Genomic DNA, 23,185 nt, shown 5'->3' with positions numbered 1-23,185 from the left:
TCAAAACTGAAATGTCAATCACAAATCTGTATAATGCTGCCTAATGTATTATTACTTTAATAAATCAGCTCCCCTTAACTGCATTTAAAAGTTTATAATTTCAAATCAAATATATTACCTTTTTATCATAGGTGTGTTTTAAATGATTCCTCTCCATGTGAAACTTATTTTCTTGATCCTGTGAATGATAAATGTTTATTTTGGTATGTTTAATATTACCTTTAAAGTTAATAAAATTAGTGACCCAATAAAAGCAATGAATGCACTTGATGGAAAATTTTACTTCAGTGTGTTGTATGATATTTGTTTGTTCACTAAGAGAACCCTAAGCACCTAATTCTCTAAGTCAGAAAAGGGACATCAGCAACTCTACATTACAAGACATAAAACCTTAGCTGTATGGTGTCTTTAAGGACAAGGGTCACTGGGACCTTTAAGATAAGATTAGGAATAAGCAACTAAGTTAAGATTGCAATGACAATTATGAAGTTACTTGATATCCTTGTACTTGATGCTCTTTAAGAGAAAATTAATGCTATGACTAAAAGAGAAAGGTGAAGAAAAGACAATGGAATTTGAGAACTTAAAAGGGAGAATTTTTCTAAAATAATATACTTACAAAAGAGATTTTTCTACATTATAAACAAAAATTTGATGGGCTGCTACACTAATAAGACGTAGCAAGAACAGCAAGTAATATATACATATTTAATATATACCCTACTCATACTAGTGATAATGCACATTATTGACAACAGCATACCAAGTAATAAACATTGGAAGTTAATTTTAAAAATATTTAACATAGGGGCCGGAGAGATGGCTCAGCAGTTAAGAGCATTGGCTGCTCTTCCAGAAGACCCAGGTTGAATTCCCAACACTCATCTGGCAGCTCACAACTGTCTGTAACTCCAGTTCCAGGGGATCCAACATCCTCACACAGATACACATACAGGCTAAACACCAATGCACACAAAATAAATAAATAAATCTTTAAAATATTAACATATTAAAATATTAATTTATATTTAGTACATTTAGTACATAGCTAATACATTATGTTTAATATATTTTGATGATTTTATTTTAAATTGCCATACAACATATTATATATCATTGTGGCATTTTGAACAAAGTATTTGAGTACACTGTCCTCCCCCTTATATTCCCCATTGCTCTGCTAATCACAGTCCCCGTTGTCCTCACCCTAATGTCCTTTTCTCTTCCATGCTCCATATGTCCCTTTCCCAACCTCATCTACCTTTACCATGCCTTGGTCTCCTTTCTTTCTTATTTTTTTTCAGTTTTACCGACATTCCTACACACACACACACACACACACACGTACACATAATGGGCTAGGAACTACATTCATATCAGAGAAAACATTCAGAGTTTATATTTATACATTTGGGTCGCCCTGCTTGATATTAGAATTTCCAAATTCATCTATATTCCTGAAAATTTCAAGATCTAATTCTTAAATCTTTGAAGGTTGTATTTATAAACTAACCTCAGAAAAGAGATCTTTCAAATCAATTTGTCTTTTATTCTCTATACATTAGCCTCTTCATCTGTGAGATAAAATGCCAGGAGTACAATCAGAAATGGCTACATTCACAGGACTTTTCTAAGTTACTTTTTTAATTGACTCTCATTTCTGAACACAGGTCAAGAAAGTAAAAGAACTGGGATATGGATCTGGCTAAAGCAGACTCACTTTTGTTTGCTGTTTCCTCTGAAGCTCTGACTCCTGGATCTGCTGTTTTAATTGACAGATGTTCTGTTCCAATTTTTCAATCACACCGGATGTCTGTGAGGGTAGCAGAACAGAGAGCAGAGATTCCACACTTAAAGCTGACATAAAGCCTACCATTTTACCCCTGAAAGTTCAGTCAGAATTTATCTATAAATCTGAATAAAAATATTTTTAAACATAATATTAAACTTAAATCTATTTTAAGTATACTGCAAGAGAGACAGTGAGCTGAGGAGAAACTGGAATATCATTTGAAGCCAAAAATTAATATTTTGAAGTAACAATGTAAGTTAAAATCTGCATAATATCTAATGCTATGAAAATATAATGGTGAAATAAAATTTTATAGAAATTTTTAGAAATTTACAATAAGAATAGAACAAACATTTCAAAGCAACAGCACCGTATGTGCACAGTAGCCATCAGGAAGCATTTCTTGAGATTCCTTACTTCAAACCTCAGTGCTCTACAGGGCAGTGTCGAGCAGAACCAGCTATTCAGTGCCCTGTGAGCTAGGGGACACTAGCATTTCTGGTGTTCTAAACAGCAGCAAATGTTCTGAAGTCTGTGATTTCAAGAAGCAAACGTTGAAGGGACTAATTTCAACTGGAAATGATTGGCTGCTCACAGTGGAACACTCGTGTAAACAGGGCCTCCCACACATACAATACCTTAGAAACGGAAAGCTCGTGCTCTTGTTTTAGCAGGTTTAGGTCGGAATCGTATTTGGTTTTTAATAATTTCATATTTTTCTCATAATCACTTGCAAGATGTTCTTTCTCTTTATGTAGTATGTTACGCCTAAAACAATAGGATAAAAAATGACTTTCTATAGTTTTGGAGCCAATCTCTAAAATGGATATCTTAATCAATTAAATTCAAGTATATTATCTTTCAATATATGAAGTGTCCATATTTTTATCAACTGGTTTCAAAAATTATGTTCTAAAACACTTTTAGAAATTTGTAAACAATCCTAGATAGGTGGAACATCCTAAGATTTACTGTACAAAGTCTGTGTGACTCTAGAAGGCGCTTTATAAAGTCAGCCAGTGCTGGTACCCACAGACAGCTGACTCAGCACTACCTTGTCTTTAGTTCTTGTAATTCACTACAGGTCATCTGGTAACATCTCTCAAGCTCCAGTTTTTCTTGAATCAATTTCTGCCTTTGTAGATTGCTGTTCTCTGCTTCCCCTGTCAGCTGCTGGACACGGCCCTCCAGTTCTTTGATCATGTGGTTCTGAAAGAACAAGTTGTTAGGAAAGTCTCAAACTAGCCTTTCAAGTGTGTGAGCCAGTAAGCACTCTGAAGAAACATATTGCCTACAAGACTAACAAGAACAAATAAGTCATAGTCAATATTAGTAAAAAAGAAATCTCTAAACCAAATCTTCTAAAAATCACCTTTGTACCATAAAATTACCAGCATGTTTACACATATCCAACCATTTACTCATTCATGGAATGTTTACTGAGTCTGACATTTCCCAGGGGAGCAAAGAAGACAGACAAGCCCACTACTCAGGCAGACCACAATCCCTCTGTGCCCCCAAAACCAATTATAGCTTACATTTGTCATTTTCTCTCACAGATTAATAATGATATTTCATAATGAAATCCATAACCCTATATATTAATTCCAGGAATAACAGATAACATATTCATGATTAGCAAGTATATGGGAATATTTTATCCCATAAATTCTTATCCCCTTCATCTGTAATGATTTTTTCTATTTCATTTAAAGCAGTTCTCTATTTTTCTAAAATATTCAAAAGTAACATTCAAATAAATTGCCTCTTTATTACTTGGTATTTAAGTTATTTTGAATTCATCACTTTGTCGGGGATGCATTTAAAACCCAAATGAAGGTGTTTAGGAGCTTCACCATGCTTTATTCAAAACTGTGCTAAGCCAGCATTAGCTGAGAGACAACTTGTTTCCATTTTAACAACCACACTTCTAATAGACACAAGGAGGAAAACTTAGTGTGGCATTTCTTTTCTAATGTTTTCCTACAACAAAGAGTTAAGATAAAGTTTAAACATTACTGTTAAAACCCAACCCCTTTCTTCATTTCATCTTTTCTTCATTATAAAACTGAATGGATAGGCAAGTTAAATTTTGGTGCAACAACTTCCAAATATGTGGAATGAAAATCATTCTATCCACCTAAACACAGCACACTGATGGCCACAGTCTTGTGGCTTCTTACGAACCACTGCACACCCTCTGCCTGTTTGCTGAGCTGAGCATCCCCTGAAGAAAATGGGCTCTGTTTCTAACGTTCTCTAAACGACCCTGGCTCCCTACATAGCAACTGTGACACAAAACCAAGCAGGACTCTTTTGCTCTCCAAGGGGACCCGTAGAACTTCTTTTGGGAACCGATAAAAAACAGACAACAGGTAGGAAAAGTAGAACTGCAATTCCACCTTAGTGATATTAGGGAGGCTCATTCTCCCAATAACAACACTTAAAAACACAGAAATGAGTCTGAAAAAATAGCAGGAAGGTGTTAGGGGATGCCCAAGGCAGATTGGATATAGGGAAGATGAAGAACCACAAAAGATGAGGTAGCATTGCCCCCTTCCCCTTTTTATCTAGAGGTATTTTCTTTTTTTTTAATGTGGAAAGTTTACTGAGGTAAGAAAAGAAAGGAGAAAGAGAGAGGGGGGAGAAAGGGGGAGAGAGGGGGAGGGAGGGAGGTGGGAGGGGGAGGGAGGGGGAGGGGAGGGAGGGAGGAAAGAGATGGGAAGAGACAGAGATCTGTCTGTCTCAGAGAAATGGCAGAAAAAGAAAGCCTAGAGGTATTTTCTAATCTTGGAAGATGAGTGAGGAGTAGACAAGAAACTCTGAGCAGAGGGTGGCCAAGGCAGCTGAGACTTGAAATAGCAAAAACTCTGAGAAAAAACACTGCACAAAGTGAGAGTTGGCTCTCCTTGTCTCCTATATAGAGAAAGGGGACAAGTATTTCAAAGTCATGACAAAGATTACCCAGATTAAAAGAAATAAACCAGTGGCCATTAAATAACCTAATTGCCAAAGCCATAAACCAAGACCAAGAGGCTGAATTGCTACAGATAAATTATAGACTTTGCTTAAGGACAAAGGGCCTCTGTCAGCCAGAAAACTGTCTCTTTCTACAATAATAATATTGAATATAGTGAAGAAGAGAGAAAATGTTCAGATGAAAGTACAGACTATTTTCTTATAAGAGAAAGAAAAAGATAAGGGAGAAAAATACCCACTGTTTCAATGAAGGAAGTGGGAGACATCAAAACAGCATTGTGATCTCAGTGCCCAGTGTCACTGAAGATTAGTGATAAAGTGAAATTGAAAATTTAATTTGGGTACTGATCAACAGTTAAAACATTATGGGACCTAAAAAGCTATCTTCTGTGAGCAATATGTAGTCATTGGCCATACATGCTAAATATAGCCAGTGCTCAGAAGTGGCTCCTTGTCATTTTCCTATTAGACGCCATTGTTTGAACTGGTGGTCATTTTCCCAGATACCTAAAGATTCTGTAAGTCCTGACAATACTAACAAAGACCCTAATGTGACTTCAGTAAGTCTTGGGAAGTACAGGTGTTTACTTTACAACCTCTGTGAGGTTAATAATGTAAAAAACGAGTGGAGGGCAAGGGCTGCAGCTCAGTGACAATGCACTTGCCTGCCTCAGTTTCTAGCACAAGGAGAAAACACTTAGGACTGGAGAAACTGTTTTAGTACTTGTTTAAAAATAGAAAGTTTTATCTATGAGACTCCTATTAGAAATTCACTGCCAATGTCAAAAGATATAAATTGCCTAAACAAAATTACAATAAATGACCATAAAATGACCATAAATTAAAACAAGACCCAACAAAAAGCAAAAGCATTGAAAGTGCAATACAACAGAGAACCTAATTCTCCCTGACAGTCTTCTTTTCCATTCTGGGCCAGGTCTTGAACTCTGCCTGGCTTAGTTATTAAATCAGGAGATGCTCACAAGCTCTGGGCAGCACTGATGAATTCTGAATTCAGTGGTCTTTCCATGATTCTCTGCATTTATTATTACCTAGAACAAAGTCTGAACTGCATTTTAAAATTCAACTTTCAGAATGCTTCAAAGTTCCAAAACCAGAATGGAATCTCTGACAATGACCTTTTAGTTCCAAAGTACATTTTCTTTCCAAATAGATAAATATAAAAATTCTACTGTGAAACAGATTTACCATTTATATTATTTAACTAATAAAATATACTAATAGGGGTAGAGATGTATGTCCAACAATGTAAATTTCTTAATATTATTGAACCTTACACATAAATGTTTAAAATATAAAACTTTGTTAGCTATATTTTGTCCAAAAAAAGAGAGAATGTGTAGAGAAATACCCAATAGCTGATTTGAATACTAAACATACAAAACACTTAAAATTAAGGAAAGAAGATAGCTTAATTTTAAAAATAGATCAAAGAGTTAAATAAGCAACTTTAAATGTTAGGAAAGAGCATAGAACTACAAATTAAAATGTGCCATTTTCAAAGTAGAAGGAATGTAAATATGCTAACCCTGAGTGCTCACAGGAGGAGGGGATGACTCCTAAACCCTATGGAAGCACAGTTATCATCACTGGGAAATGCCACTCACAGACAAAGGAAGTGGATTCTTCAATACATGCATCCGAAAAGAGGGTTTCAAGCCACGATCTCAGCCAACATGAAATCAATTTGCAAATCATAACTAGACATTTTTAGTGAGATAAAATTAAGTAAAAACAAGAGATTATGTCAGCATGAATGACAAACAGTAAAGGTGACACTCTTGCAAGTAGGCATGTTTTTGTATGTGCTCATGTACGTTTTGTATATAATTTGCAAATGTAATCCTCAGAAGAATTCTGATTTTAAAAAATCATAAACCAGGAATTCTCAAAATTCAACAAACTCCTGAGACCCTTTGATTCTTGGTAGATAGCAAGATCAAATCTATTTTCAAATAAAATGATCTTTGTCCATGCAGTTTCTAGAGGTAACATTATATGAAGTCATAATAGGATGAAGCAAAAGTAAATGGAAACCCAGCCACCTTCTATTAAGCCAGAGGTTAAGATTGACACAAGTGAAAAGTAATGGCATATGTCATTCAATTTATTTTCTTTTAAAAATGTAGTTTGTTTATATATCTTTATTAAACATATTTATATTTATTCTTAGACTATAAGTTATTAAAATATTTATGTTCACATGCATGGCTTTATTGTTTTATTTTAAATGAATCATTAATTAAAGTTTTGTTAAAAATGGCAAAAACCCAAGTATGACAGTAAACATCCAGGATGCAGAGGCAGTAGATTTTCAAGTTTGATACCATACTTAATTGAAATCTTCTCTCAAAAAGCCCCAAACAAGTAACAAAACCCAGCAGCATAAACAAACAGAAAACAGCATGTGCCAGCCATCCCCTTATGATGATAAAAGGTACCAAATTCACCCCTTTGTGTGCTGGTTTCTGTAGCAAATAGAAGCATCAAAATAAGCATGTCTTTCTCACTTTTTAGATCCAATTATTTACTTTTCAGTATTTTCAGTCTTAAAGTGGTAACAATTAAACATAATTTTTTACCTACTGTTCTGAGCTGCACCTCACCTCCAAATGTCCACAACTTGTAAGTTACATGACTTTGTTTGTTTGTGACAGGCTGAAACTGGACCCAAGGTCTTGTACATTCTAGGCAGATTCTTGACTATTAAGCTCCATTAACAGATGTAAATATGTTTGAATGGAAACAAAATATTTTCAGATTTAGTAATGAATTTAGTGTGAATCACTCTGGGTTACAGAGGGTCTTGAGTCCAAAGACAGCTGGACAAAATGACTATATGAAGAAACCATCCTGAGTGACGTAACCCAGTCACAGAAAGACAAACATGGTATGTACACACTCATATGTGGATATAGACATAGAGCAAAGGAATACCAGCCTACAATCCACACCTCTAGAGAAGCTAAGAAACAAGGAGGACCCTAAGAGAGACATACATGGTCCCCCAGTAAGGGGAAAGGGACAAGATCTCCTCTACAATTTGGGAGCACGAAGAGGTGGGGAGGTAGGAGAAAGAGGAGGGGAGAGGAGAAGATGAGGGATCAGGAAGATTGAGTCTGGGTATGAATAGAGGAGAGCAAGAAAAGAGATCCCTTCATAGAGGGAGAAATTGTAGGTTTAAAGAGAAATCTGGCACTAGGGAAATGTCCAGAAATCCACAAGGATGAGCCCAAGTAAGAATCTAAGCAATAGTGGAGAGGCTACCTTAAATGTCCTTCCCCTATAATGAGATTGATGACTACTTTATATTCCATCCTAGAGCCTTCATCTGGTAGCTGATGTAAACAGAAGCAGAGACCCACAGCTAAGCACTGAGCTGAACTCCTGGAATCCAGTTGTAGAGAGGGAGGAGTGATGAACAAAGGGGTCAAGATCATGCTGGGGAAACCCACAGAAACAGCTGACCTGAGCAAGAGGGAGCTCACAGACCCCAGCCAGACAGCTGGGGAACCAGCATAGGAACAAACCAGGCCCGCTGAACGTGGGTGACAGTTAGGAGACCTGGGCAGTCTATGGGGCCTCTGGTGATGGAACCGTGTTTATTCCTACTGCAGGAATGGACTTTTGGAGCCCATTCCCCCATGGAGGGATACTCTTTCAGCCTAAAGACACAGGGGAGGGCCTAGGCCATGCCCTAAATGATGTGACAGACTTTGATGATCCCCCATGGAAGACCTCACTCTTCCTGAGGAGTGGATGGGGAATGGGAGGAGGGGACGATGAGGGGCAGGGGAGGATGGGAGGGAGAGGGAACTCGGATTGATATGTAAAATAAGATTGTTTCTAATTTAAATAAAAATAAATGGCTATATGAAGACACTGGCACAGATCCACACAAGAACACCAGGTGCTGACACAGCTATAGCTGGAAGTCAAAGAATGTCAAGGACTGCCTGCCCCCACAAGAAGCCAGAAGAGGCAAGAAAGGATCTTTCTCTTACAGCATCTTCAAGGACAGCAGGTTCTGCTGACACTCCAATTTACCATTTGGCTGGGAACTGTTAAGGCAATCTGTGTCATTCCAAGTCACCTAAATCACAGTCATTATGCAGTGCTGAGTAACTAATACACTTATCACATTGTAAGGTTTATGTTTGTGTGTGTTAATGACAATACCCAGCATTAAACTGGCAATAGAAGCCTGGGAAGTCACATATAGTTTTACCAACATTAGTTTTATTTCTTTTGGTTTTTGTTTGTTTGTTTGTTTGTTTGTCCAGACAGGGTTTCTCTGTAGCTTTGGAGCCTGTCCTAGAACTTGCTCTGTAGACCAAACTGCCTTGAACTCACAGAGATCCTTCTTTCTCTACCTTCCAAGTGCTGGGATTAAAGGCATGCACCACCACCGCATGGATAACATTAGTTATATTACAGAGACACTTTTCTTTCTTTTTTGTCCCCTCTCTTCTACATGTTCAATAACAAGCATGTATTGGTGTATTTTTTGTTTTTATTTCAAACATGAGAGACAAATGAAATGAAGCCTTTTTTATTTATTTTTATGTGTGTTTGTTTTTGCTAAGCAGAATATATAAGCACATTATTGTGGCAAAATATTAATGTGTCTTTCTTGATAGAAGCATTATTAACAGGAGGTATATATATTATATGTATTATATATAAATTTTTATTTAGATATAGAGAAAATTAAATGACATTTGCAGGAAATTATTCTAAGTTGGAATCATTATATGAAACAAAATAAATCAGACTCAGAAAGAGAAATACACCGTGTTTTTTTCCTCATATGCAGATCCTAGATTTTAGTGTGTGAATGTGCCAATTAGTGCATGTGTCCATGTGTGTGCATTGACGTGTGTGTGTGTGTGTGTGTGTGTGTGTGTGTGTGTGTGTGTGTGTGTGTATGCACATGCTGCAGTTAGAAATAGCAGGGAAGAAGAACTCTTGAGGGTGGAAAGACAAAAGAAGAAGATGGAACACACATGAGATTAGGCAGCAGGGGCTGTGGGAGAAGACAGCAGCAGGGAGACAAGGGATGAGGGAGAGGTGTGGGAAGGGGGACAAATCAGAACAAAGCATGCATGAAATGCCATAGAGGAATCCATTGTCCATATGCTACTTTAAACAGTGAACAGAAGAATGACAACTGAGAAGCAGCTTTTCTTCAAATTGTGAGTCTGCATACCTTTTGAATTAAGAATAATTTTGGTTTAGTAACTGTGATTGCCACCATTATTTAACACTTCTTGAGTTCTAGTCAATGCACAGCAGTGAAGTAAAATACATGTTACATATGTGTAAAGGGTTAAAATCTGTGACAAACATAGCAAAAGTGCATCTTCTTAAAATATTATTTATTTATTTTGTGTGTCTGGTGTCTTGTCTGCATGTATGTCTGTGCACCACATGTGTGAAGTGTCTGTGGAAGTATCTGACCATCTGTAACTGGATTACAGATAGTTGGTGAACTGCAGCATAGCTGCTGGTCACTTACTCAGATTCTCTGTTTGAGCAACAAGTGCTCTTAACCATTGAGACACCCCTCCAGCCCCCCAAAGTATGTAACTTTTTACAATACCATCAAAAGTATCATAACTGATATTCTAAAGAAAAGATATTCTCCAAACATTGTTTCTTTATGAACATGGAGCCATCAAAGGAAAGGGTTCAGGCAGCACCATTCTGCTCAACAAGGAAGAAAGATCTGCACATTGAACATCAACAGTAACTAAGCTACAGTAATGATGTCAGCAAAGCCAGAGAAACTAGCTAGCCATAAACAATGGAGACCTTCATTGGAGAGAAGTTGCATACACAACAGCCAAGACAAGATCAAGAGAGAGGAAGAATGACTCAAAAGTGAAACTGGAAAAACACAGGAAGTCATCCACATGAAAACAATGAAATTAGATTCCAATCTTTCACTAGTCACAAAAAAGTAACAACCAGAGAGATTAAAGACTCATGTAAAAGCAAAACTTTAAAACTATAGTAAAGCATATAGACAAACTATCCTGTACTCCCAGTAAAGAGAGATTCGTTTAATAAGACACAAAGCAGGACTTGCATGGCAAGGCACTGGTGATGCTTGCACTGAAGTGTAGTCTTAGCTACACAGTAAGTACCTGACTAACCTGAGATGTGTACACCGACCTGTTTCAAACAAAGGACAGGAAAGGGAAGAAGGGAAGGGAAGGAGAATGAGAAAAGGAAAAAAGAGGAAGGGGAAAGAGAAGGTAAAGGAAGGATAAGAGTAGGGGGAGGAAGATGGGAAGAGAAGGGCAAAGGTACAGGAGTCAGGAAAGAGAAACGGACGGAAAGCAAGGCAAAGGGAAGGGAAGAGGAAAGAAAAGAGATGAAAGAAAGGAGAGGAAAAAAGAGTGGGGCTGGAGGCATGGAAATAGAAGGCAGAGAAAAGACAGCAGTTATAAAGCTGAATAAATCTGATGAAGTTAGGGCTTCTTTCATTGAAAGATCACTTCTCACTCTAGAGCCCATTAACTGATTGTTATAATAGAGCAACACACACACACTCTCTCTCTCAAGTTATATTTCTCTTAGGATTGGTGAGGTCTGCATCTTACATGAGAAGCTGCCAATGGGCCTTTGCAGGAGTCTCTACCCTGAGGCTCATGATTCCCTCACTACTTAAACAAGCTCTATCTTTGTTTGCTTTCTATTGCTGAGATAAAACACCAGGACCAAAAGCAGCTTGGGAAGGAGGGGGTTTATTTTGCTTCTACTTTTACATCACTGAAGGAAGTCCATCATTGAAGGAAGTCACAGCAGTAACTCAAGACTGCAATCTGGAGCCAGGAACTGATGCAGAGGTCATGGAGAAATGCTGCTGACTGGCTTGCTCTTCATAGCTTGCTCAGACTGATTTCTTATACAATCTCAGACCATCAGCCCAGGGGCAGCACCACACACAGGGAACTGAGCTCTCTGGCATCATTAAGAAAACACACCACAGGCTTGCCAAAGGGCCAATCCGATGGAAACATTTTCTAAATTGACATTCCTTCTTCCTAAATAACTCTAGCTTTTGTCAAGTTGACACAAAACTAGGCAGCACAAACTCTTGTTGACCAATAAAAGAACTTGATCTCCTGCTTTCCCAAATACATATCAGGATAACAAATCACATGAGTTCTCAGTCCAAAATAACTGAGAACTGTGGAAGCTATATTGAAAGAATATCGACTAATTTATTTTTAAAAAACAATGCAATCGCCCATGATTGCTTTCTGTTAGTGTGATAAACACCATGACCAAAGCAACACAGGAAAAGGGGGTTATTTCAGCTTACACTTCCAGGTCACAGGCCATCACTGAGGGGCACAAACAGGAAGTAAGGCAAAAACTGAGGAATGCTAGTTACTGGTTCACTCACTAGCCCATGTTTACCCATTCTTACACATATCAAAACTGCCTGCCTAGGGTCAGTGCCACCCTTAGTGGACTGCTCCCTCCCACACCAATAATCAATCAAAACAATTGCTTACTGACATGGTCACAGGACAATCTGATCAAACAATTGTGCAATTGAGGTTTCTTCCATCCAGGTGACTCTAGGTTGTATCAAGTTGACAGTAAAAACTAACTAGGCCAGCAATAAGTATCATGTTATCATTCATAGTACATAGTACATTATAATAGTCTAAATATAATTAGACCAGATAGATCTAACATAATAAATATACTCAAGGTAGTATTGACAAAAGACACAAGAAGAAATTAACTAGGAGGGCTTTTTTTTTAGAGTCAAATGAAAACACTGGGCATGAAAAAATAGTCGAAATAAAAAGTGTAACAGATGCAGTAAGTAGGAGCAAACTTATTAAAGAATAAATTGATGATGGTAGAACCAAAGAAGCTTTCACAGATAGAAATAAAGAACAGTGAGAAACGGCAAGAATAGAAAACACAAAATAATGCCTAAGAGACAGAATAAATAGCTCTTTAAAAAAATAATTTCTATGAATACATTTCTCTTAACAAAAGAATGCAAAAATATTCAAAGAGCACAAATAATGACAAATGCCATTTCTAAAAGCACTCTAGTGACATTTAGCATGTGCAAACCCCAGGGATCTGCTAGTGTTTAAAACTACTTATTCATTTGGAAAGCACTAGGGCCATATCTATTTTTCTAGCATGCGTCTTATAGGTGTGGCCCCCCTGTTTTCTGGCATTGAACACAGAGTTAAAAACTCTAAAGGCATTGATACTCTTTTTCCTTATAAGCAACTGTTTTCTTTGGGAGGTAGGGCAGTGGTGTTTTACAGCCTGCTACCCGAAGAACTCAAAGGGCTCCAAGGACTCTAGGAACTCTGTCCTCCACGCTTAGCAAACTGAGGCAAATTCTGAGACTGTTTCCTCACTCCAGAAGACAACCCAGTGTTCTCTGAGGAGTCACAAGTCAGACAAGCCTATGTTCCATGATCTGGGAACCCAGTGCTCTCTGAGGAGTCACAAGTCAGACAAGCCTATGTTCCATGATCTGGGAACCCAGTGCTCTCTGAGGAATCCCAAGTCAGACGAGCCTATGCTCCACAAGCTGGGAGAGACCATCCAGACCTGCTGTCTGCTCTTGCTTAGTCTCTCAGTTTAAAAAGTCACATGGAGGACATTTTAACCACATGCAAATGTGGAAGCATCCTTCTGCCCTCACCCTAGCCTCTTCTTACAGACCAGAAATCCCCATATTGCAGACCCCTGAGCTGCCTGATGCCTCCGCAGGCTACAGGGAACAACTCACCTATGCTTCCCAGAGTCCTGGGTCACCTTCCTGAACCTTCAACTTCTCCATTGCCTTCCCAGAGCTGTTATGATTTGAACCTCCCATGGGGTCATATCTTGAAAGCATGGTTTCCAGGTAGCTCTGCTGTTTCAGTAGCCTGTGAAGCCTTTAGTAGGTGGGACCTATGTGACTAGGGGTGAGCCTTTGAAGGTTAGTTTCTGTATCCTGGGTCTGTCAGTAATTTCTTTGCTTCTAGCTTGCTGTCATATAAGGAGCCTCTGCCACATGTTCCCATCGCCATGAACTCCACAGGCCTTCCCTGACATCACAGACTCAGACCTTCTGAAAGAGTAAGCCAAAACTAATCTTTCTTTCTTTGCACCATTGTGTAAGGTGCTAACTCCAAACTCCAAAAAGTTCTTGTGGGTTTTGTTCATCATTATTTCTGACTTTTTCATCTCCTTTTTGTCATTTTTACAAGGAAAGGAGGCCAAAAATCCCATCCACAGACAAGTATTATTTCCTTAAACTGAGTCTTTTTCACTTACTTATATGACTCTATAATTCTTATAATTTTCAAAGAATCTAAATATTGAAAGCTTATTATGTAACTTCATTTACATATCAATTTAGTATTGTCAACACTATTATTTTCTTTTCACAGAAATGAGAAAACTTAATATTCAAAGAGTTAAGAAGACACCCAAATTGTTAAGGATTTGAGATTTGTCCAAGTGACATATGTATGTATGTGTTGCCTCAGTCAAGATGCTTTAAGGAAATGTGTCAGAGCAGTAGTGCTTTAATCTCCTTCACAGCAACTTTAAATAGCATCAAAAACACTCAAATCTTCAGTTTAAAAGAGCTTTAAAGGGAAGTAATTGTCTCTGAACTAAAAGTTAACGAGAAAAAAGATCTGCAACCACTTCTAGGAGATTAAGACACAGAGGTAGCATCAAACAATCCAGAGTTCACCCTCTTAGTGAGCTTCTATCGGCTGTCTGCTCTCACTGTATCAAGTAAGAAACTAAAGCTTTTTTCTTTAAATTTAGCAACAAATTTATATAAAATGTGTATCAGTGAAGGACGAGGACATGGAAAATAAGGCAGACGCAGAGAAAAGCAAAGCACTTACTGTGGACTGTGTCTGCACCATGTAGTCGCCCTCCATTTTATTCAGGCGCATGTTTGTGTCCTCCAGCAGTTCTTGGATAGTCTCAGTGTGCCGCTTTTGAAGCTCAAACTTTTCCTTTTCCATTTCTGCTACAGCACTGTGAAGCTGCACAATGGAGTCAAGAGTTTTTCACTACCATCGACTATGTTATTTTGAAATTCAAACACTGTTTTCCAATATTTCTGTTTATATCTAGAAAGATCTAAACAAGAATTTAAAACTCACAAGTAAAAATATTATACAAAGAGCATACAATTTTTTCTCTGCTTTCCAGAACAGAAAATTTTAAATGGATGGGCAACACTACAGGAATTTTCTGTCTTGGATAGAAAGTAAATCTGATTGATAATATATTTCTCAATTAAACAATATTATTAGGAGCCTGAAAATACACAAAAAGAAATATTAGTAATCTTATTGTTGTTCATTGTGAATAGCAACTGTTCTTTATTTCATTTGTACAAATGTAAAATGCTTCCTGACCTACGCAAATTCCCAATAAGATACTCACTCGGCATCCCATGATCAATAAAAACAACAAACACAAAGATCATGTTTATGAGTAGAACATACAGCAAAGCTAATAACTAATAATTGTATATCACAAGTATCATACACAAAGGTCTTAATTGATCGATATTTTTATGTTGACTAAATGGATGAAGTTTTATCAAAATCACTGTGAGGAGGCAAAGTCAAGAGTGGAAACCCAGACAGGATTCAGTAGTGAGCTTCCGGGCAGAGGTTGAAAGCTGCTGTAGGCCTGTGGCCATTCCTTCTTTGATCTTACTGGGAATCTAGCTTATATTCCCTGGATCCAATGCCACTGTGAGATGGGGAAAGTAGGGGTTCAGAAGAGATAACAGATGCTTTTGACTCACGATCTGTGAACTGGGAGAAAGGCAAGGGGCTCACAAAGGCAGCACGAACTCCCACCTGACAAGGGAGACACTGAAACTAGAAGCAGAAAGAAGGCGAGGAGCACAGTAACAGCCTAGCAAGAGTCCCAAGAATCCCGTTCCAGTTTGGAGCTCAACAAGAAGAGCCGTCCAGAAGACCCTTGGATTTTGAAAATTTAATGGAGGCAGTTTGACTACTGCAAGCAGTCCTTCAAATCTGACTGTTGATTCTGTAATCTGGGAAAAGTCTTTATTTTCAATCCAGGGCTACATGTAGTTCTCAAAAGTGACCCAAGATAATCACGAAGCCCCAGTACCAACAACTCAGGGCTTCCCTGGTGCATGCAAGCAGGAACAATCCACTAGGGATTTTACTCATCAAAATAAGTTTGTACTATAAACTTCAATCTGGGTTATATAACAGTACCTGGCATTTTAAGAGAAAAATGACCCAAATCCCAAATTCTGTCATCGTTTTGCTTAACACCTACTAGCTCTGGAAAAAAAAAAAAAAAACATTAATTCAATAAAAAATAAGTAAAAAAAACCGGGCGTTGGTGGCGCACGCCTTTAATCCCAGCACTCGGGAGGCAGAGGCAGGCAGATCTCTGTGAGTTCAAGACTAGCCTGGTCTACAATAGCTAGTTCCAGGACAGCCTCCAAAGCCACAGAGAAACCCTGTCTCGAACTCCCCCCCACCAAAAAAAAAAGAGTAAAAAAAAATATGACCTTAAAACAAAAACTATTTATAAGACCATAAACTTTGAGAAGAAAATATATCAAAATATGAGACTAGCTATTTCTATTTAATCTTGAATTTTTAATCATTTTCCACATGCTGAGCATGTCCTTTTCAGACACATCCTCACAGTTCACGTGGCGGACTTCAGGAATTTACCTTTTTTTCCCAATCGTTATTCAGACATTCTGTGCTTTGCTCACACATCTTCTTCAGTTCTGCTATCTGGTTTTCTTTAGTTTCTCTGATAACTTGACAGTCACGTATAAGGATCTGAACTGTCAAAAATGATGAAAATATAGTTAAACCAGTTCTAGGAACCACATTAGGATTTGACGATATCTAAATGTAATGATAGATTTAATAGATAATTTTTCAGTAAGTCTTACTTTTCTAAAACACCTCTTATCTCTTGTATTTTGTTCACTTCTATAATCATAGATAAGCTTGATTAATTAGTTTATTCTCTTCCTAGAACACTTAAACAGCATGCTAGCCTTAAGCATCTCTCTTCTAATGTGGCCTCTGTCACTTTAAAGAGCCCACCCAATGGTGCAGACCCCAGAATGAGTGCCAGGCTGGGGACCATGCTAAAGTTCTCCTCCTCTAAAGCATATGGGCCAAGGCTCTGACAGGGAAAATGGCTCCCTATGCTCCAGCTGCTCTCTGGATCCACCTCTTGCCTCCTCCACATCTTAAAACTGCGCTGTAAATATACCAGCCTCTCCCTGCAGGCTCCCAATGACACGTTCTTTCAGGTTTTACTACCCAATGTCATCACTTACCTTTATATACTTCTTCTCCATTGTTGAAAAATTTCTCCTCATGGAGTGTGAGTGCAGTCTTTTTAAAACACTCACCAAACAGAACCCTCCCCTTGCAATGAGAGAAAGAAATCCGTCTCATTTGCACAAAATCTGGGCTCTTTCTCCAAAGGATCACTTAGGATACTATATCTGAAAATGTCTAATTCTCTGATTTATTCCCACCTGTAACTGCCCTGCTAACCTGTCAGGAATATTACTATCTACTCAGGTTTGGGGAGAAACCCAACGGACCTGGCACCATCCTAGATCAAAGTCTCCCTTTGTCTTTCATTCTTACTAACTGTCTATATCTCTTCCTTTACCAAACCATAATTCTTCAACTCCATTCTCACTAATCCCAAGGCTATAACTCCAATATTCTGAGCCCATATCAAAGCATGTACTTAATTCCGTAAGAAAGACACAGAAAGACAGAGCCACAAGTCTGTGGGCTAGAAATGTACTCAGTGGTCAAACATCTGCCCAGTGTACACACACACACACACACACACACACACACACACACACACACACACAAAAAAAAAAAAAGCTCACCAACTTTAGAGTTCCTACCCCAAGATGAGGAACTCCTCTCTTGAATGAATTAAATCATGTCCAACTTTACAAAATGAAACAAAAGTTATTTTCTCTGAAACATGACATTTCTCTTGTGAATATTTGAAATTTTTAATATTTTAGTTCATAATGTAGCTAAATTAATACTTTCTTTTTCCTTCTCAATGAATGTGTAAATGGGAAATATATTTTAAGATTTTTCTGCCAGTCTCAGTTGCCACTGCACTCCTGACTTTCTCTCTTAAAAACACACACATTTTACCTAGCCACATGAAAGTTCATATAAACCTATCGATGCATGCTCACAAAATCTCAGAAATTAAAATTTAAATCATTAAAATAAATTCAAAATCTTATTAGAAGATTCACATCATACACCATCACCTTTCTTTTCAAGCTTTCTCACAGATTCATCATTTTCAGCTTGTTTCTTTCTATATAAGATTTTCAAATCTTCTAGTTCATTATTCTTTCTTTCTAAAATCTGCAAAAAGAATGTACAGTGCCTTAGTTTACAGAATTAAGTATAGGATGTAAATTACAAGTGAGCAAAGTATTTTTCCAGTCTACCAATCTCATAAATGCTTTTACCTAAATAGAAAAATTATTTATATACACTGATAAAAATATTAACACACTAGAGTAAGTTATTTTAAAATCATTGTTTAGAATTTTCACACATACTTTTTAAAAGACTATGAATAATGAATTACATGAATGCCTAAAATATCATTTGGAAATTCAATTGTCATAAGGTGGCAGGAAGAAGTCATCAGAAACCGGCTCTGTTGGGTAGTACACTCCATTGAACTCTACTGGGATGTAACATCGTTCAGATGAATATATCCAGGGATCTTCCTACCAGTGTCATTCTCCTGTTTCACTACTTAAAGCCAAGACCTCCTAGATACATGGAATGATGAGACACAACAGGTTCCATTTCTATCTATCTCTGTTTATGAATCAAGAAAAAAATGAACTCAAAATCTCAGAAACTTAATAACTTTTACAGCAATTACATTTATCAGTTTTTTCACACTTAACCACTTAATAAATGTAACTATGACTTATACTTCACAATAAGAAACAACAAAAAAAACATAAGTAACCAACATCAGAGAGTGAATAAACAGTAGAAAATGTTACCCAGGAGCTCAGAAGAAAACCAGAGAGAGGTGGGAGATGGTCTGGCTGCTGCTCTTACAGTGCGGCTACAGCCCACACCCTCAACCAAGTTCAAGAAAGTTGTTCAACAATGCCAAAGGAGGTTTTCTTAGTGTTTTTATTAGCAGCATTTTACTTTACCTTTCTTGCTTCAGTCTCAACCCTATGGCTGCTAGACCACATCCCCACAAACTATGGACCAATATAACTTTTCCCTTCTTCTTGAGCTGCTCTTTCTCAGTTATTTGGTATTAGTGGTATGGGATGAATAAATTAGTAACCTGGTACCAAGCAGTGAGATCACTGCTGTGATAAGCCTGACCATGTGGTTCTGAGAATTTGGAACTGGTTTGCAGGAGGGAAAGGGAGACTTGAGAGCTGCAGGCTAAAGGAACCCTAGCATATCAAAGGCAGAGCTTATTAAGCTCTTGTGGCTCAAGTGTGGGAAACTAGAATGACAATAAAAATGTAGACAGTAAGGACAGTCTGATGCTGTATCAGGAGTCATGACTCTCAGACACTGGGCTTGATGCCATTCATGTTTTATTCTGGCAAAGAATTTGGCTGCATTCTGCTCATATCCTGAAAATACATGAAGTTTAACCAGAAAGTCATAGATAAAGAAAACTGAGACAGAAAACTAACCCAGGATGTGGCATAGTTACTACTTACCATCTTAGTCAGGTTTATAGAGAATGAGAGCAGAAAGAAATATACAGTTTGGAAAAAAAGTTTGAATCCAGTTAAAGTTGAGGACAAAACATGTGTATCTGTTGAAGAGAATAGCGCCTTTAAAGAGACACCACAGATTTAGTACTGGGACAAGAGGAAAGGAGCCAGGAAGCTTAAGACTTCAGACATCCAGCAGGGTTATACAGCAATACAAAATTACCTATATTTTTTCATTTGAAAAAAGAGTAACTAAACAAAGAGAACCAGCAGGGAATCCTGCTCAAGCAGCGTTACCTAGCAAAGTGGTTTTTTTGGTTGTTGTTGTTTTGTTTTGTTTTTTGTTTTTTGTTTTTAGCCAGGTTCAACCTCAAAGACACAAGAGGCAATTCATCAATAGCCCAAGAAGGCCAGGATATATCTCAAATTGGCATGAAGACTTGATGTTGCCCATGTGGTGCAGGTTTTGCAACTATGAAGAATGAGGAGGTAACAAAAGTTTGTGCTGAGTTCTAGAAAGTCACTGAGAAGCAGGCAATGGCCCAAGAGAGAGACCATCTGTGTTACAGGCAGCTGAGCTGGAGATAAAATTTCATTACATAAATTTATAAAAACTTTTATTTAAACAAAGGTAAATTTTTCATTACAGCAAGAATATTGTTTTTATCATTTGAATGGGGAAGAGGAAAGGAAAATAAACACATCACATTTTTTTAAAATACATAAGGAGTTGTTTCCTTGTTGCTTAGAAAAAAGATGAAGGATGAAAAGATGGGTAAAATTGTTACACAAGCATGAGGACCTGAGTTCAGATCCCCAACACAAATGAAAACCAGTCATGGCAGCATGCAGGTCCCAGCCAGGGAGGAGGGCCATTTCCTGGTGAGCTAGTCTAGCCAAAATGATAAGTTCCAGGTTCAGTGAAAGACCCACCTCAGAAAATGAGTTGGAAAACAATAGAGAAAGACATGCAAAGTGGACCTCTAGTCTCCACAAACACATGCAATTACATCCTTATACATGTTTCATACACACACACACACACACACACACACACACACACACACACACACACACAGTTGCAAAAATCAGATGTGGTAAAAACTATAAAATTCAGCCTTAAGATTAGAGTTGAAGAAGTAATAGGTAATGTAAAAATAGGACAGAAATAGACATATTTTACAAATAAAGTTTACAGATTGCTTTTGATGGGATTTTACTTCAGTAAATTTCATTTACAAGATACAATATTATCAATCACCTAATCTATAGATAGATAGACGGATGCATGGTCCATCACAAGCCCCAGAACACAGTAAATACTGCATACAACGTAAGTGTATATACCCTACCTTCTGCACATCAGCATCATGTTTCTGTTGCAGCTTAAGCTTTTCTTCATAAAACTTTGCTTCCATCATTTTTGTTCTCATGTCCAACTTCAAGGGAAATATTGCAAAGATTACCAGAAAGTCATTTGATAGTGGTATCTTGCTCTGACAGTCAAACCCACACAGCATTTCAGTCTCTAGTATTTTCATTTCAGTAAGTCTCTTCCAACTTTTTTTCTTTGCTCACATCTGCTTGCTCATTTCAAAATACTATTGACCTATCTGTTTAAATATGGCATTTAAAGAAATGAATATTCATATAAATGATACATTACTGTGTCTAGTCAGCTCAGTTTGTAAAGTGCTTTCTATGCAAGCATGACCTTGATCCTGAGCCCATATTAGAAACAACAACAACAAGCAATCCAGGCATTGTGGTAAAGGCTTGTCATCCTAACTCTGGGAAAGCAGAGACAGGAGGGTCCCCAAAGCTTGTTGGCCAACAGGCTAGCCTACTTAGCAGGTTATAAGCCAATAAAACTGCCTGCTCATTTCAAACAGGAATGAAAACAGAGCAAATAAATAATACTGGAAATTAAATTTTCAGTAACTCAAATAAAAACCTCAGTAAAAATCATGACCAATAGAATGGATCACATGGCAAACAGTGATCAGACATAAGGATAAGTCAAAGGATATGAATCATTCATTAAGGCCAACAATAAATTTAAATATATATAGAAGAATAAAACATAGTGGATTTTTGAGACAGTGTGAAAAGACAAAATTTATGAATTATGGGCACAGAAGAGGAAAAGTCCCATGTTAAAGACACAGAAAATATTTTCAATAAGATAATGGAAGAAAATTGCCCAATCCTAGGAAAATAGATAACCATCCGGATAAAAGAGGCATGAAGAACACAAAATAGGCGGAACTAGAAAAAAGAAATTCCTCACATTATACTATAGTCAAAACACTAAAAATTCGGGAAAAAAAAAAAGTGTATTGAAAGTGGCAAGAGAGAAGGACCAAGTCACACATAAGGGCAGGCCTATCAGAGTAAAAGCTGATTTTTCAATGCAAACTCTAAATGCTAGAAGGGCATGAAACCATGTTTCAAGTTCTGAAAAAGACCCTGACTGCCCACCCAGATACTATATCCAACAGAACTATCACAATGTTAGGAAAAAAAACTTTGCATGACAAAAGTAGGCTAAAGCAATATATGACCACTAACTAGGTCAACACTACAGTAGAGACTGGAAGGAATACTTTGAATGGAAGAGAATGATAAAGACATCCAAGAAGCCATATTTTTTTCTAAAAAAAGGGGGGGGGTTTCCAAGACAATTGTCAACCAAATGAGGGCTTAAAACCATCAAATCCCATACAATCAACAAAATGACAGGAATTGAATTAATATACACCTTTTGATAACAATTCTGAACAGAAATGGATTAGATTCTCCAATGAAAAGGTACAGAATAGCTGACTGGGTTAGAAAGTGTGATCCCTCCTTTTGCTATATCCAAGAAACATACCTCACAAACAAAAGGTGGATACTTTAGGGTGAAAGAATGGGCAAAGTTACCTTAATCCAATGGAACACGTGGGTGTAGGTATTCTGATAACTGACAAAACTGTTGTCAAACCAACACTACTCAGAAGAAATAATGGTCACTTCATACTGATTAAGGAAGCAATCCATCAAGAGAACATTAAAATTCTAAGCATATTACACTGTACACTGTTGACACAATTCCATAAAGCAAATACTATGAGATTTAAAGACACAGATTAACACCAATTAAAGCAATAGTAAGTGGCTTTAATATCCTATTCTCACTAACAGACAAGTCCTCTAGGCAAAAATCCAACATCAGAGCAAATGACAGCATAGATAAAATGAACTAACAGGCTATAGAGCATTTCACCCAAACACTACAGAATACACATTCTTCCCAACAGTCCACATGACTCCTTCTAAAACTGATCATGTCCTGGGGCACGAAGCTAGTCTCAACAAACAGTGTAATTGAAATAATTTTCTGTATTCTAAAAGACCATGGACTGAAACTAAAATTCAACAGCAAGAGAAACTATAGAAAATACACAAACTCAAGGAGACTAAACAGCACACTACTGAGAAATGACTGGGTCCCTGAAGAATTCAAAATAATTTACACGTTTCTAGAACTGAATGAAAATTCCCACAACATTCTAAAACCGATGAGATACAATGAATGTAGTCCCTTTAGCTCTAAT

General features: G+C 37.5%; 1 protein-coding gene across 13 annotated transcripts in view; it reads right to left on the bottom strand.

The window, feature by feature from the left end:
* The window catches only part of Cep112 (centrosomal protein 112), a 375,808-nt gene that overhangs the window by 283,471 nt on the left and 69,152 nt on the right, over positions 1-23,185 (bottom strand). For 9 of the 13 annotated variants that reach the window (XM_027425839.2, XM_035447391.1, XM_035447385.1 and 6 more), the window contains 8 exons: positions 20,939-21,025; positions 18,138-18,237; positions 16,531-16,649; positions 14,695-14,838; positions 2,847-3,001; positions 2,431-2,560; positions 1,721-1,813; positions 119-178 (listed from right to left, as the gene is read on the bottom strand). In XM_027425839.2, coding sequence (XP_027281640.1) covers positions 119-178; positions 1,721-1,813; positions 2,431-2,560; positions 2,847-3,001; positions 14,695-14,838; positions 16,531-16,649; positions 18,138-18,237; positions 20,939-21,025 — 888 coding nt within the window. Of the gene's footprint in view, positions 1-118; positions 179-1,720; positions 1,814-2,430; positions 2,561-2,846; positions 3,002-14,694; positions 14,839-16,530; positions 16,650-18,137; positions 18,238-20,938; positions 21,026-23,185 lie in introns of those variants that run through there. The other 4 variants (XM_035447387.1, XM_027425836.2, XM_035447389.1 and 1 more) reach the window with 3 other exon arrangements.

Source organism: Cricetulus griseus, chromosome 7 (assembly GCF_003668045.3).
Source record: "Cricetulus griseus strain 17A/GY chromosome 7, alternate assembly CriGri-PICRH-1.0, whole genome shotgun sequence".
NCBI lineage: Eukaryota > Metazoa > Chordata > Mammalia > Rodentia > Cricetidae > Cricetulus > Cricetulus griseus.
Note: the sequence above shows the minus strand (reverse complement) of the source record. Positions and strands in the feature narration are given on the sequence as shown.